Source organism: Eptatretus burgeri, chromosome 10, assembly GCF_056783735.1.
Source record: "Eptatretus burgeri isolate ZD-2024b chromosome 10, Ebu_testis_v1, whole genome shotgun sequence".
In the NCBI taxonomy this organism is placed as follows: domain Eukaryota; kingdom Metazoa; phylum Chordata; class Myxini; order Myxiniformes; family Myxinidae; genus Eptatretus; species Eptatretus burgeri.
The window spans coordinates 91,762,921-91,778,991 of record NC_140970.1 but is presented as its reverse complement, the minus strand read 5'-3'; the positions used below and the strand labels follow the sequence as shown (position 1 = coordinate 91,778,991).

The following is a 16,071-nucleotide window of genomic DNA, read 5'->3' as shown; positions in this document are numbered from 1 at the left end:
ACGGTGCCTTTTGAGAGCGTCTATCATGAACTTTGAAATATATTCGGACATTTGTTTTAAAGTTTCGAAAAGTTCACGTTACTATTTAAAGATTATTCCATTTATCGTATTGTAATTTCGTAAATACACTATTTATTTCGTAAATACACTATATATCATAAATACGTAAATACATTATGATGGGTCTCGCTATTGGCTTAATCAAGGCACGTGACGAAATATCGGAGGTTGTTTTTTTTGTTTTGTTTTTTTTAGCCGACAAAACCTTTAGGACGCTGCTCTTGGACACATTTGTCCTTGTTCTCTTACTTGCTTCCTTTGCCTTCCCCACACCAGGTGTACATCCAATGATCTGAAATGCATCGTACGCCTCATCAAGCATGACCTGCGAATGAATGCTGGCGCCAAACACATGTTGGTCCTTTTTCCACAGTCCTTGGTTGTGATATTGTGGTGCTTGGTTATGACGCAGCGTTGTACACATTAATTTGTTTTGCCATATGCTGCAGTTACAATTGTTGGGAAAATGTTGACATGAGTACAGAATGTGAGACATGAAAATAGGGGAAATAAGTTATAACTTTGTGAAATAAAGGAGGTATGTATTTGATCAGTCAGTGGAATATAATTATTGCTTTGCTGTACACTAAAGACCTTTCTCAAACCTAAAAACACTTGTGCTTCTGCCAGACTTGATGGTTTGGATATAAATGCGTACGAGGCATTTAAAGCATCGCGTGACCTGCGTGACGTGGTAGACAGAGTCCTGAGCAATTGGAAAGTTTCGCAGGAGACCACTGGAGCCAGCAGCTCTCTCACAGTATCAGCCACTCTCATGATCCCTGTTCAGCCAATGCTGGTATGAATCGTGCAAAGCTGCTTATGATACACTCATGAAGACAGGTGTTTCACCAACAAGTTGAACTATTGTGTTTCGGAAATTTACTCACCACCTTCGTCATAAGCTGTAATTTTGTTTTGCCGTCTTCCCACATGGACACCGCTTCAGCCACCATGTTTGTTGTACATATTGACACAACTTGAGGCATTTCTGCATGACTGTCACCTTGCGGACAAGTGCCATCATTCATACGCCAAGTTGTAATGTGGCATGTTTCCTTCGCTGATTTAGAGGTTTACCTGAGTGTAACTTTGACTCGAGCCACCCTCATAAAATACTCCAACCATTTTTTTGCATTTCCAAAAGTGAATCGTATTCTTCTTTGCTTCAACGTCTTGTGCCTTCTGTGCAGTGGTTTCTGCATTTGGCCTTGGATGCTGTGGTTTATGTTTCACCACGAAGTGTATGTTGATAAAGCATTCGTTTGTAATAAGTCGATGCTATCCGAATGAATTTAGATTTTTCTTGTATCTTCTGAGGATCACAGTGGACTTGCACAAATATCTCATGTCAGTGGACATTAAGAGATATCATTGCATTTTTGTACTGGATGAATTCACAAGGGCCTTGTTCATCATTCTCATTTCGTATGTAGCTTGTAGCTGCTGCTTGCATCATTGCTGGGAGCACAGCTGTGCCGCTGATGCAGTGCCTACTGTAGGTTAGAACAGGAATTTGGAATGTAGTCATGGTGTCAAGGATAGCTCACATACTCTTCGCGAAGGACACTATGGGATGTTTATCATCCACGACTAACTCGTGCCAGTTTAACAACCATCCGAGGGATGACGCAAGTTTGTTTTGTCCTGCCTGTGGGACACCAGGGTGACAGTTTATAACTGGGCCAAGGCTTGAAGCCAGGCTAAATGGCTCAGAGGCAAGTGTGCTTGCTTCCAGGCTATCCCATCAACAAAGGACAATCAAATTGTGTAGAGTTTCAAATTTGATGTGGACAAATCTACATTACTCTGATTTTCATCCACATTACATTTGAACCATCCACCCAGTACATGGGATTGGAACCTGAGACAGCAGGATCATGAACAAGGTGCTTGGATAAGAATGGACAAACATACTAACTCAATACTTTTACTTTTTTATCTGAATGTTGTGCTGTACAATAAATATTTTTCTCCAGTTGTATAAAAATGTGCTTGTGCATTGTTAGGCTGAGGCTTGCAAATCAGTCGAGTATGCCATGAAGAAATGTCCAAATGGAATGTATTCCGAGATCAAGTATGATGGGGAGCGCGTGCAGGTGCATAAGAAGGCAAATGAGTTCCAGTACTATAGCCGAAGCCTCAAGCCCGTTCTTCCTCATAAGGTAGAGCTTAAGATCAAGCTTCTCAACCCCTTTTTCTTCATTACATACCTTATAAATATCACTGCAAAACGTTGATCTCTCCTTGTTACCCACTTGCTTCCTTACAGGTGGCTCACTTTAAGGACTATATCCCCCAGGCTTTTCCTGGCGGTGATAGCCTTATTCTAGATGCTGAGGTGCTGCTCATTGACTGTAAGACGAGCCAACCACTGCCTTTCGGTTCGCTGGGCATTCATAAGGTAAAAGGACACGTTCCTAAGTGTACCACTCCACAACTTTCGATTTACCCTGTGCTTAAGCAGTTGTGCCTTGCAATGTTTTCACAGCGGGTTGTCATGTTGTTTGCAGAAAACTGCTTTCAGGGATGCCAATGTGTGTCTTTTCGTGTTTGACTGCATCTATTTTAATGGACAGAACCTCATGGACAGGTATGTAAGTCGGGTTTAACAGAAGATTGCTGAGAAAGGGTCAAAATAATGTGTGGTTGTAGCTTTGGTATTGTGATGGCAGTTGTGATGAAATCATGCATTTGAACCATGAGCTTAAAACCTTTTTTATTTTTTATACAAATGGAAACAAACATATAGCATGGATGAATGTGTGAATACTTGTTTGTACACAAAACTTCTTCTTGTGCTGTCACAAGGCCCATAAAGGAGCGTCGCAAGTTTCTACATGAAAACATGATTGAAATCCCAAATCATGTACTCTTTTCGGAAATGCAGCATGTTACGGTAAGCTCCAGCCATTATGCATAAGAGATTGGAATACAAGAAATTGTCGTGGTTGTAGGTCTGCTCTTAGTAGACCAGTAAATTGATTGGAAGACTAGTTGACTCAAACAAAGGAGTCTACTCGTATCTAGTGTTTACCATGTTGTCTGGTCGTTCTTTGATAGAAAGCAGCAGATTTGGCAGAAATGATCACAAGGGTGATTCGAGAGGGTCTCGAGGGACTTGTGCTGAAAGACGTCATGGTGAGTCAAAGATCGTTGCGATTTTTCTTTTGTACAAGAGTGAGACTCATGGAAGAGCAACATTTAACTGACATGGTCACAGGGTAACAATTGGGTGCAATCAGCAAGGACTTCTACGCATTCTTGAACTGCTGGGTAGAATGATTTGAAAACTGTCGGTTGTACTCTGGTTGTGCACAGGAAGGTTTTGGGTCGTGAAAAAAATTAGTTCTGGGGTTCAGTGTGGAGGGTGGAGGCCCCAATTATCTCTATGTAAATATGAAGAGCCCACCACCACACCTGATGAGGGGTATTACAAGTCGTACTAAAACACATCAATTCTTGGGGAATTAACTCGTCTTGGTCTGTAAAGATGGAGGAATTATCTCATCCTTGATTCCAGAATTACCCCATCTGCAATTCTGGGGGAATTAACTTGTCTATCCTTCACTAGTTACAGAGAAATCAATACCATTGATCTGTTTTGGATAGTTTAGAAAAGGAATTCCATCAATACTTTGTTTTGTATTTTTTTTTTTGTTTTTTTTTCATGTAATGTGACTTAAATATTTTGGCCTCTATCAACAATAAAACAAAACTATAATTTAAACATTATTTAATAGAAAATTGCATTTAGCTTTATTAATGCTTAAATTATAATCGATTTAATTGATCAAGTCATACTTTTGCTGACATTCACCATTGTCACCAAAATACTTAAGGTAAAAAGTATGGTGATTTTATTCAGCTTAAACACGATTCGACCAAATCTATTCAGTGTGCAAGCATGATTCGCATGACCATTACTTCTCCCATGGTGACCACACTTGAAAAATTGGTTTGCTTCTGATGTGCATGGACCCTAACATAGAGAGAACATTTGAGTATTTCTTCCATGCATGGAAATCAGGAGGTGAAAGTTAAGATGGTTGTAAATCTGGCAATTTATTTTTTAACTGGTCACTCAAATTCTGTGTTGGGGAACGACACTACGGGTCGAAAGTTTTCGAACATCCCCATTTTTCAGTTTTTTACTGAAATTTAAGCAGTTCAAGTCCAGTGAATAACCTGAAATGGTACAAAGCTAAGCGGTAAACTGCCATAGGTTAAAAAAAAAAGTTTAGGTTACCAAAAACTGAAAAATAATGTAAATTTCAGAGTTATTAAAAAAGGCCCTTTTCAGGGAACAAGTAATGGGTTAGAAACTGCAGCTGTTCTGCAGCAATGGAAGTAAATTAAGCCTTGAAAGTTGATGCAAACAATTGCTTCAGGTGTCCCAACTTTTGTTAATTCTTTACAAACCCTCTGTCTGTACAAAAGCAGTGTTGGAACAGACTGTGTTGCTTCACCCTCTGAAGCATTATTTGGACAATATTGCACTGCAGTAAGTAGTATATTGCTATCATAATGGTGAGAAAAAGACAATTAACAAAGGAAATCAGACAGACCATTATAACCCTTCAAAGTGTAGGTCTTTCCTTTAGAAAAATTGCAAAGAAGCCAAGGTGTCAGTGAGTACAGTTTTCTGCACCATCAAAAAGCACATGGAAATGGAGGAAACTCTGACAGGAAGAGGTCTGGCAGACCCAAAGCCACAACACAATCAGAAGACAAGTTTCTGAGAGTCAACAGCTTGTGTAATAGGTGGCTTACAGGACAACAGCTTCAAGCACAGCTTAACATTGGTCGAAGTAAGGAAGTCTCAGTTTCAACTGTGAAGAGAAGACTTCAAGCTGCAGGTTTGACAGGTCGAGTGGCAGTAAGAAAGCCATTGCTAAGATGGTAAAATAAGAAAAAGAGGCTTGCCTGGGCTACTGAAAGCACCACCAGTGGACTACTGAAGACTGGAAGAAGGTCTTATGGACCGATGAATCAAAATTTGAAATATTCGGTTCATCATGCAGGGTTTTTGTACGCCGTCGAGTAGGCGAAAGGATGGTTCCTCAGTGTGTGACACCAACTGTCAAACATGGAGGAAGCGTGATGATCTGGGGCTCTTTTGCTGGATCCAGAGTCGGCAACTTGCACAGAGTGACTGGCACCCTGAACCAAAAGGGCTACCACAGCATTTTGCAGCGCCATGCAATACCCTCTGGTCTATGCCTAGTTGGTCAGGGGTTCATCCTACAGCAAGATAACGACCCAAAACATACCTCCAGGCTATGTCAGAACTACCTTAGAAGAAAGGAGCAAGACGGTAGGCTTCAAATCATGGAATGGCCAGCACAGTCTCCAGACTTAATCCCCATCGAGCTGGTTTGGGATGAACTGGACAGAAGAGTGAAAGTAAAGCAACCTACAAGTGCAACACATTTGTGGGAACTTCTGCAACAGTGTTGGGAAGAACTTTCCAAACAATATTTGATTTCCATTGTGGAAAGAATGCCACGAGTATGTTTGCCTGTTATATCTGCAAAAGGTGGCTCCTTTGATGAGTCAAAAATCTCAATTAAATTTTGTTCAACAAAACGATTCCATTATTTCTTTTTTATCTGCAATTGTTTATTTGTTCTATGCTTTAATTTCAGAGTACATTGAAACATTAAACTGCTTAAATTTCAGTAAAAACTGGAAAAATGGGGGTGTTCCTAAAACTTTTGACCGGTAGTGTACATCGAACAAATAAATGTATAAAAGTTAACCACACATCGTTTTATATTTACATTTTCAGATTGTCACATTTATAAACTTTGCACATTTACTCCCATGTAAACTTTCACTGAATGATGAGGCGGGAGGACGGTAAATGTATAGGTGTGATTGGTTAACTCCCACTGGTGACTACCCGGTGAATTAACTACGGCCGAGCGTTTTTTTTGTTTGTTTGTTTCTTTTAAAAATAATTTATTGTATTTATTTATTATTTTTTTGAATTCTATTATGATTATGAGGATTTTAGCATGGCTTCACTTCCCCCTTGAAACACTGCAGTTTCACACTTTCCCTCTGATTATTTTCTTTGTCGAATGAATCATCCTAAAAATGCCCAGGGGAAACCAGGTATATATTGTTGAGCACACTTGCAAAAATCTAGTTACTTCCACCACTGAAGGTGTGAGCAGGGGGAGGGGGGTAGTAATCACTGAGCAGCAGGGGTGTCTGTCTTGCTGACCATGCACAAAACCCACACAATTTTCACACCGGAGTCCAAAGCCCCACTCTTTTTGCCCCCACATTTTATCCCTTCTGGCTATGCTCCGTCCAATGATGTGGCTTCTAGTCGGCTGCCCTGCTCTAATTGGTGTTCCAGCCTTCAATCAAGGCGCGCCCCACACTTGAGCTTCAGGCAAGTCCGATCAATATCGCAGGGCCATGCCCTTTTTCCGATTCTGTGCACCTGACGGCCTGGTGTTACCTTTTAAAGAATATAAAAGACAGATTACAAAGGTGAGGACATTAAAAAGGGTATCAAGGGATGGCAGTTCTCAACAAGCACCTTAGGAGAGGGAAGACGGCAGCTTTCTACACGTTAAATCACTCATGCCTTGTATCACAATTAAATAACCTCACACTTATGCTAATATGTGCAATATTGGAGAGAACTACCCCATAATACGCAAAGTTACTCCCCGAGAAGTCGTTTCCACAACATACTTGCCATTGTAATGATATGAAAATTCTGTGTCCACTTTTTCCATACTTTTTTAGAAAGTATTTGGTGTACTAAACTTTTTTATTTTATTCACTTATTTATTATTTAGGGGTGGTGTTGCAGATTTGATCTTTATTAACTACATACAGTGCCTTCAGAAAGCATTCACACCCCTTGACTTTTTCACATTTTGTTGTTTTAAAGTCTAAATTTAAAATGGATTAAATTTAAGTTTTTTTTTTTGTCACCAATCTACACAAAATACTCCATTATGACAAAGTGAAAATGTGTTTTTACAATTTATTTAAAAATTCAAAGCTGAAATGTCTTGCATCAATAAGTATTCAACCCCTGAAGTCAATACTTTGTATAAGCGCCTTTGGCAGCGATTACAGCTTCGAGTCTTATTGGGTATGTCTGTATCAGCTTTGCACAACTACATTTGGGAAGTTTCTCCCATTCTTCCTTGCAGATTTGCTCAAGCTCTGTCAAGTTGGATGGGGAGTGTCGGTGAACAACAATCTTCAAGTCTTTCCACAGATTCTCAATGGCATTCAAGTCTGGGCTTTGGCTGGGACACTCACGGACTTTCACGTTCTGTTCTGAAGCCATTTTAGTGTTGGTTTGGTTGTATGCTTGGGATCATTGTCCTGTTGGAATGAAAATCTTCACCACAGTCTCAGGTCTTTTGCACTCTGAAGCAGGTTCTCCTCAAGGATTTTCCTGGATTTGGCTCTATTCATCGTTCCATCTATCCTTACAAGTCTCCAAGTTCCTGCTGCTGAAAAGCATCTCCAGTACATGATGCTACCACCATGCTTCACAGTAGAGATGGTGTTAGATGGGTGATGAAGTTCACCAGGTGCGGCGCCAAGGGCATGGCCTCCAGTTAGGTTACCATGCCAATAGAAAGGTATCACTGGAACCTCTAAGCATAACCCTTCTAAGCCAGCAGTCTAAGTCAAGCAGCTACAGCCCGGTAAGATCCGTAGCCTGTTAGACCGTGGAGTTCTGTTAACTGAGGATTTCATATTCAAATTACATTTACAATATTGTTACGGACTCAGGGTTCGGGGATTACCGCAAAGGGAAACACTGGAGTTCCTCCCGAACACCCAGCCCTGTAAGCCAATATACTGCAGATAATTTGGTGGCCCGGTGGGTCGCTGAAGAACAACAAACGACAATTAACTTTGTCAACTCTAACATGGTTACCCATCTAATACCATTTACCTGAAGAGCTGACTAGATTAACCAAGTTTTGTGCAGTCAGCGCACACTTGGATTACTGCTGAGCAATACAGTAAGTGCACACTAGCTGCTGAGAGCAGATCACATGGGGGTAAAACTTCCCTTCTAATAATACTGCGGACTGCTGGACCAATGTAAAAAGGACACTACAAGCAGGTGGAACTGAACAACTGACATTGGTGTATTTATAAGGAATAAAAAAAATAAAATGACCGTTTTTACAGCCATTTTTCCCTGTGGTGCAGGGGTTGGCTTTTTCTTGAGGCAATGTTTTATGGCCGGATGCCCTTCCTGACGCCAACCCTGGTCGCCTCTTACGACACACAGGGATATGGTACACCTATTCTAACCGGGGCATACACCGGGACCAGTACACTGGTACTCATTTCGCCGACCTTGGAAGGATGACAGGCTGAGTCAACCCCCTGGTGTTAATTCAGCAGCCAACGGGGCTTGAACTCAGGACCATGGGATCCCAAGCCACCACCTTAACCACTAAGCCAACACCAGGCTGTGTATTTATAAGGAAGCAAGAGGAAAAATCTTGTGGCACAGCCAGGATAAGGAGTTTATTTACAGGGTGTATTCATACAGCAGGCACACAGTATTCATGTGGTGCAGCAAAAGACATACAATGATGCACATTCATGCAGTACAGAGAAAGAGCAGAACTATAGGTAAGGGTGGGAGTAATGAAGAGCATTGGGGGGGGGGTGGTCTGGGTGTGAGATGAAGAGGTGTGCGTGAGATGCACTGTCGGTGCATAGAGTGAGAAAGACAGAGTGTAAGCCCATGGTTGCTCTAAAAAGAGCATTTCTTCGGGCTTTGCCCTCGCTAATGACTCTTGTGCGTCTACAGTAGACAAATCGGCGGAAAAAAAATTGAAAGAACGTGAGAATCAGAACTACCTATCATCTCTGATTGCTGATTTTGCCTCTTGCTCCCCGGATTGCTTGGCACTTCATCTGCTTCCTCGTCATTCTGTTACGTTCCTTGTGGTAGCAAACATCCATGAACTGTGAAACGATTACTCTGCCCTGCAGCAACCATCACCAGCTCTCGGTCCAGAGGCTCTCCTTGTAATTCTCTCCAGCAGAAGAACTCGCCCCATGACCAGCGTCTACTTGAAGGCCGTGCGTGGGTGGTGGAGTTTGTGGGGATCAAGGGCAAATCCCCACCTCTTGTGGGAGTGGTTCCTGGGAGCACGTGTCACACACCGCCCTCTTTCCTCCGAGCATGGCGTGCTCATTGGTCCGGGGTGACGTCACCTTCCCTGTGATGTTGCTGTGCTGGAATCTCCTTCAGTTGTCCTCTGACTGTGCCACACATATCAGCTCCTGACTCAACACGGGGCCGACATGCAGCGGTCCCCATCTGTCGCTCGAACACCCGGGAAGGGTGTGGATGGCTTGCTGGATAGCAGGGCAGTCCCTGCTGATAGAGGAATGTGAAGGAACGGCAAGCGCACACTTGCGCCTTGGTGTAAACGGCTCCGTTTGTAATGGTGCTGGGCTAGGGTCCTGGCGTGAATCAAATCTGTCCGTTGACGAAGCGAGTTGATGGTCCCAAGGTGCAGGAAGGCGATGGGTAGTGGTGGAGACATATGAGGTTTGTCTGGTTGTGGAGTTGAAGCGTCATTGTTGGGTGAGGTGATGTAGATCATGGTGGAAGGCTGGAAAGGTGAGCTTGAATGGTGGTGTTTGACTAACAATGAAGTCCAATGTGTATCTGAAGCAAGCAGGGTGGTTATTGCTGGCATTGTGGATGAAGAAGGCTATGGTGGTGGAAATGGCAGTTTGGTTGTGGCACGCAGATTTGAAGAGGATGTGGTGCGCATTTGCAAATTAGGCTGCTAGCAGCGTGTGCTCGGTCATGTGTGGAGTGGTTCCTGTCTGGAGAAGAAAATGGGGGAAAAACCAAACTGATCCCTCACAATGCATATTCCCTTTGTAGGCCATTTGACACAAGGGGAGGGTTATTCTCAAAGAAGTAATAATGAAATAACTGACTGGTACAGCTATATGTTGTGTGCCATTGCCTTGAGGTCTCAGTTCTGAGAACTGTCACAATATTTTCATGCACATATTGTCAGCAAAATGTTGAGAAAAACCAGGTTGCATTGCTCCTTCACATAAGTCAGTATTATTGTCTGGTCTCAACCCGACCTGCATCCCCATGTTCTACATCCTTTGCTTCCTTTCCAAATCCCTGCTTTATAGTCCGTCTATGAGCCTGGAAAGCGTCACTGGCTGAAGGTGAAGAAGGATTACTTGCACTCTGGGGCAATGGCTGATACTGCTGACCTGGTGGTTCTTGGTGCATACTATGGACATGGCAGCAAAGGTGAAATATCAAGAAATTTTTTTTACGAAGATCAATTCCATGTTTGTCTTCGCCATGATTACTGTTTTGAAAAAATAGGGAATTAAGAGCAAATAATATGTATATCTGTGTACAATCAAGGTTTTTTTTTGTTTTGTTTTGTTTTTTTTATAGCCAGAATGTATTACATTTATGGGTCGGTTACAAAAGGCATTCGCCACCGTTTGTTTATGTAGATGTTTACGACTCTGAATGCATAATAAGTGCATGTGAGAGTTTTCAGTTGTCTTTTGTGTGGCTCGCTGGGGGGACGGGCCTTTCGATTTGATAGGCTAATATGTCTTGTCCATGTGTTCCACCTTTGTTGAATTGGACGGGGCCGCGTAGGAGCCTGGTGTTGGCTTAGCGGTTAGGGTGGTTGGCTTGGAATCCTTGGGTCATGGGTTCAAGCTCTGTTGGCCGCTGAGTTGATACTAGGTGGGGTTGACTCAGCCTGTCATCCTTCTGAGGTCCACAAAATGAGCACCAGTGTACTAGTAATAGAGGCATTGCATCATTGACATTGCCAAGTCCCTAACCAATGATGCAACCAGTAGCCAAAAGGCTGTGAGGAAGAGAGACAGAGACAGAGAGGGGAAGAAAAAAAAAAAACCACAGGTAGGAAAGAAAGTGCTAGACAGCACATTCCTATTGGGACAAGCCCCTTTCGTTGCGGTTGGGGGAGGGTAGGGGGCTTGGGTGGTGGGGTGAATCACCCTCCTCTCAGCTGATTGCTTGGGCGTGCAGGATTTAATCGTATATCGTGTGGGTACTGGCTAATGACGCGAGCATGAAGGTGATTGGTATGCACTTCCTAATGGACCAGACCTTATTACCTCCACCACCGAAGGTAGACGGAGTTGTGCTTTCATCCCTGTCCGTCTGCCTGTCTGACTGTGAACAGGATATCTCACAAAGTTGTGGACGGATACGGCCGAAAGTTGGTGGAGAGATTGGTTGTGTAATAAGGACGAAATGATTCGATTTTGGTGAAGATCTGGATCCGGATACTAGAATTTTAAAGAGATTCTTCCCCATTGAGAGATGGGGCCAAAAACGATGTATAGCACGATATCTCAAAGTTATGGATGGATTCGGATGAAACTTGGTGGATAGGTTGGGTGTGTGACAAGGAAGAATTGATTTAATTTTGGTGAAGATCCGAATCTGGATCTGGATAGGAGAATTTTTAAGTGATTCTTCACCATTGAGAGATGGGGCCAAAAATGATATCGTCACCCTCAACAAAAGTGCCTAAGTCATTTTATTCGTTGATGAAGCTTCTGCACTTTTGTTATGAGGGTAACAATATGTAGCATGATACTTCAAAAAGTTGTGGACGACTTGTGACAAATCTAAGTGGATGAGTTGGTTAGTTGACAAGAGCAAGCTGCTTCGATTTTGGTCCAGGTGTGGATCCCGATCCAGCCTATCATTTGGATACAAAACGTAAACTGTTCAGCCTGGCTGAGGTGCACGCCCTACTGAGTGCCGTTCTAGTTTGATATTGGTTCTTGCCGAGCGACACAATGGGGCATGATTCAGCACGATAAAAGCACTCATCCTGCGATTAAACTAGATCTAACGCCGCTGAAGGGTGGATTTGCCTCTGATATGCTGTTGCACTGTTCGCCTCTTCGCTGGGATCACTCTGCCCATTATTCTTGTAGTACTTAGTTGGACAGCTCCACGTGGCTTTATTCACGTATCCTACTTTGCTGGCTCTGTTTCACCCCACTGGCTGCACCTTTGAGTTTTCCGCAGCCTTGATTTGTTGCATTGTGCCTTTTTAATTTCCTTCTGCCTTATTACCACCACCACCACCACCACCAACAGAAGTTGTTTTCACCCCTGTCTGTTTGTCTTTCTGTGAGCAGGACATCTCAAAAAGTTATGGATTGACTAAATTTGGTGGACAGGTTGGGTGTGTGAAAAAGATGAATTGATTAGATTTTGGTGAAGATCTGGATCCAGATACTAGAATTTTTCAAGTGATTCTTTGCCATTGAGAGATGGGGCCAAAACGATACAAGGCACGATATCTCAAAGTTATGGATGAATTCGGCCGAAGGATGATGAATATATTCGGGATGTGACCAAGACGAATTGATTCAATTTTGGTGAAGATCTTGATCTGGATAAGATAATTTTTGAAGTCATTCTTCACCATTGAGAGAGAGGGCCAAAACGATATACAGTATCGAGCCTCGGATGATATTTCAAATGGTTGTGGATGGATTATGACAAAACCTGGTGGATGAGTTGAGTAGGTGCTAAGACCAAGCCGATTAGAATTTGGTTCAGATCCAGCCTATCAGTGGGATACAAAACGTGAACTGTTCAGCCTGGCAGAGGTATGCTTTCTACCGAGTGCCATTCCAGTTTTTCAAGTGAATGGCTGTTGTATGTTTGGGACACTCTCTCTATCGAGTGCAGCCTGTGGCTGCTGGTTGCATCATTGGTTGGGACGCAGCTATGCCGCTGATGCAGTGTCCCCCTTACCAGTACACTGGTACTCATTTTGCTGACCTCGGAAGGATGACAGGCTGAATCAACCTCCTGGTGTATTTTAATTCAGTGGCCAACGGGGCTTGAACTCAGGACCCTAGGATCCCAAGCCACCACCCTAACCACTAAGCCAACACCAGGCTTGTTTGGGACACTAGCTGGGGTAGTTTCTGTTTGTGTTTCTGGGACTTTATTAAACTGTCTTGTGCAAGAAATGCATTTCTTAAGTGACTGTGTGCACTTCATTACTGCCATTTTGCCATGACAAAGTTTGGGTTAATTTCGGATGCAGGATGAAAGTAAAGTAATCCTGATTAATAAACGTCATGGTGCCAGACTTGCGCTAAATCACGGACCGACATCGCTGCTTGGCGTCGTCTGCCATCCACATGATAGTATTACAAAATTTGCATTCCAGGGAAGAGAATCTCATGATAGAAATAGTGCATCACAAAGTGAATGGTTATAAGATTCACAAATTGTGTGCCTGTATTCTTCAGGAGGCATCATGTCTGTGTTCCTCATGGGATGCTATGATCCAGCCCTGGACGTATGGTGCACAGTCAGTAAGTGCGGCATTGGTCTGGATGATGCAACACTTGCAAGACTGCAGAATGATCTGGATATGATCAAGATAAGCAAGGTGTCTCACTGCACTTCCTGTCTACCACATCTTGCATGTATCTTGATGTCATGATATTTTGTGCATTCAAAACTCAAATTTAAAGGGGAACCCAAAATGCTCAGACCACCTCAACGCTAATTTATCCCTTGATACCCTACAAATCGATATGATGTGTCTTTTTCCGATTTCCAAATTATGAAGTCGGTAAATTTGCGGTTAAAAGTCGAAATATTTTTCTTCTTCAGATTGGCAGTGATGTCGGGTCAGGAAGTGGACAGTCATATCTGTACTGTGTCCAGGTTACATCTCGGTACAATTTAACTCAAACGGTGAATAATTTTAGATTTTCCACAAATATGCCGAGTTGTGTTCTTGGTGCTTGTATAGTAGTACAAACTGAGATGGTTTCATGCTGCACCAATGGCCGAAAGACCCTAAGTTTGCCAGAAATTGGACGAGATTTGTCAGAAATACCCACGTGTGGATCGGGCCTACAAATTGTACGTTTTTGTGCTCAGAACATTTTACAGAGCACTTATGTGAAACAAGAGATATGGCTAGATCTTGTGGTTATCCGCTACTATTGAGAGAAGATGCCATACCCACGATTAAACAGAAGAAACAGCTGTTCCTCGAAACTGTAAGACCATCTCTACCTAGCCACCAGCATATGCAAAAGGGCGATTTGAGTGGTGAATAAAACACCTGTTGCCATTGCTGAGCATTTGCCACAAGAGCATCTCAAAATAATTATCTATTATAATCAACACAAATTTCTACAAATCAAATGAACCACAATCCCCCATCAAACATCACACTCACAATCCCCCATCAACCCCACAATACCACCACCACCACCACACACCCCTATTCCCTAGCACCACTCCTCCCTCCACTGGGGCGGGACATCGATGCCTCATGGACATGACAGTGGGACATGGCATAGACACGGCCACAAATTCCGTCCGGGGAAAGTATGAAATGGGACAAGACACCTCGTCAGTTTGCGATGGTGGGCCAAAGTATTCGTCACCCATTTTGTCAGCGGTGTCTGAGTGCGCCTCGGCGGTGTCGGCTTTTGGGCGATGATGGGTATTTCTGCTCGAGTAATATATAAACCGATTTCCCTTATCCCTCCCTCAAACCCTCCCTTATAAACCGCCGACTGAACGGAAAATCAAAACCTACCACTCTGTAATGAACATAAACCAGTGTTTTCTTCTTCAACAACACATCCGCCTTCTTCCGCTGAATCGCTCGCACAAGGCTCAAAATAATACGGCTCCATAATCCCCCTGCAAGTGTTTCCATCGTTAATTTTGGCTCCAACCATTCCTTGAAAATCCCATTGATCAGCTTCAACATTCTGAGAACCATCAGTGTTGCTCATGATGGTGGAATCAGTATCTGAATCCGAGCTCGATATGCACTGTTTCTCGATGTAAAGCTGCCATTCAGATCAATATGACTTCCAGATGTCACATCACTGGCGAAATCGAAAATCGCCACTTTGTGAGTGGCAAAATAATTTTCAAATTCTTTTTCTCTTTAAATTAGACTGTGATTAATGATTCTCGATGGTTTTCAGAAAAAAATAAATTGCGTTTGGGTTCTCCTTTAAGCTTTTTCTGCATTTTGTAGTTGATGCTCCAGTGTTTTTCAGCTAATTTTTTTTGCTTAGAAGGTTCCATATCACATGCCTCACCCTTTTAGATCAAGCACCTCACCCTTTTAGTGTTATTAATTACTTGACTGTTGTATCCCAATATTCCCCATGTTAGGATCCAAAGAAGATTCCTGGCTGGCTCAAAATAAACAAGAATTACTATCCTGATTTTATATCACTTGACCCAAAGGTATTATGTCTTGTTGCAAGCTTTCTTATGCTATGGGATAAAACATTCCTGCAAGGCATAACAAGGTTGTGATAATTGGAATGATTTATCCTGGTGTGGCAGAATGCTCCCGTGTGGGAAATCACTGGTGCGGAGTTCTCCAAGGCTGAGGCTCACACAGCAGGGGGAATCTCAATCCGTTTTCCCAGAGTGACACGCTTCCGTGATGATAAGGACTGGCAAACTGCCACCAACCTTCCTCAGCTGCAGGTCTATTCAACAAACTTTTTTTCTTCAGTCTCGTGTGCCCAAAACCAAACGTGCAAAATAACTTCTTCTTTTTTTCACTGCTTTGCGTTTTGCAAACAATAAGACTTTGTTAACAACAACGATTTACACGTTTGGCTATTTTTGTCTTCCTCAGACTTTGTTTTCAAAGTCGAAGGAAAAGTTTGTTGCAACTGAGTTGCTTGGAACGGGAGAAACTTCTGGCTCGAGTCCTTCAAGCCCTTCCAGGGAAGGTCGCACTGACAACAAGCAGATTGCAGGTAAAATGGTCGCAGAGATTTAGCTTTTTATTTTACAGGTATAGAGGCTCATGGAAGAACAGATTGTTGAATTGGATAATAGGTATACAGTTAACAGCGGGAAGGTTGATCAATGGAGTCTTGGTCAGGACTTTAGACTTCAAATACTTTCACTTATTTCACATGCTGCAG

The 16,071-nt window shown here is 42.8% G+C and overlaps 1 protein-coding gene across 8 annotated transcripts in view; it reads left to right on the top strand.

The window, feature by feature from the left end:
* The window catches only part of LIG3 (DNA ligase 3), a 45,755-nt gene that overhangs the window by 27,999 nt on the left and 1,685 nt on the right, over positions 1 to 16,071 (top strand). For all 8 annotated transcript variants that reach the window (XM_085899429.1, XM_085899430.1, XM_085899426.1 and 5 more), the window contains 12 exons: positions 337 to 414; positions 691 to 859; positions 2,070 to 2,225; positions 2,333 to 2,464; positions 2,574 to 2,653; positions 2,872 to 2,959; positions 3,124 to 3,201; positions 10,243 to 10,366; positions 13,393 to 13,535; positions 15,299 to 15,373; positions 15,476 to 15,622; positions 15,777 to 15,900. In XM_085899429.1, coding sequence (XP_085755555.1) covers positions 337 to 414; positions 691 to 859; positions 2,070 to 2,225; positions 2,333 to 2,464; positions 2,574 to 2,653; positions 2,872 to 2,959; positions 3,124 to 3,201; positions 10,243 to 10,366; positions 13,393 to 13,535; positions 15,299 to 15,373; positions 15,476 to 15,622; positions 15,777 to 15,900 — 1,394 coding nt within the window. The remainder of the gene's footprint in view (positions 1 to 336; positions 415 to 690; positions 860 to 2,069; positions 2,226 to 2,332; positions 2,465 to 2,573; positions 2,654 to 2,871; positions 2,960 to 3,123; positions 3,202 to 10,242; positions 10,367 to 13,392; positions 13,536 to 15,298; positions 15,374 to 15,475; positions 15,623 to 15,776; positions 15,901 to 16,071) is intronic.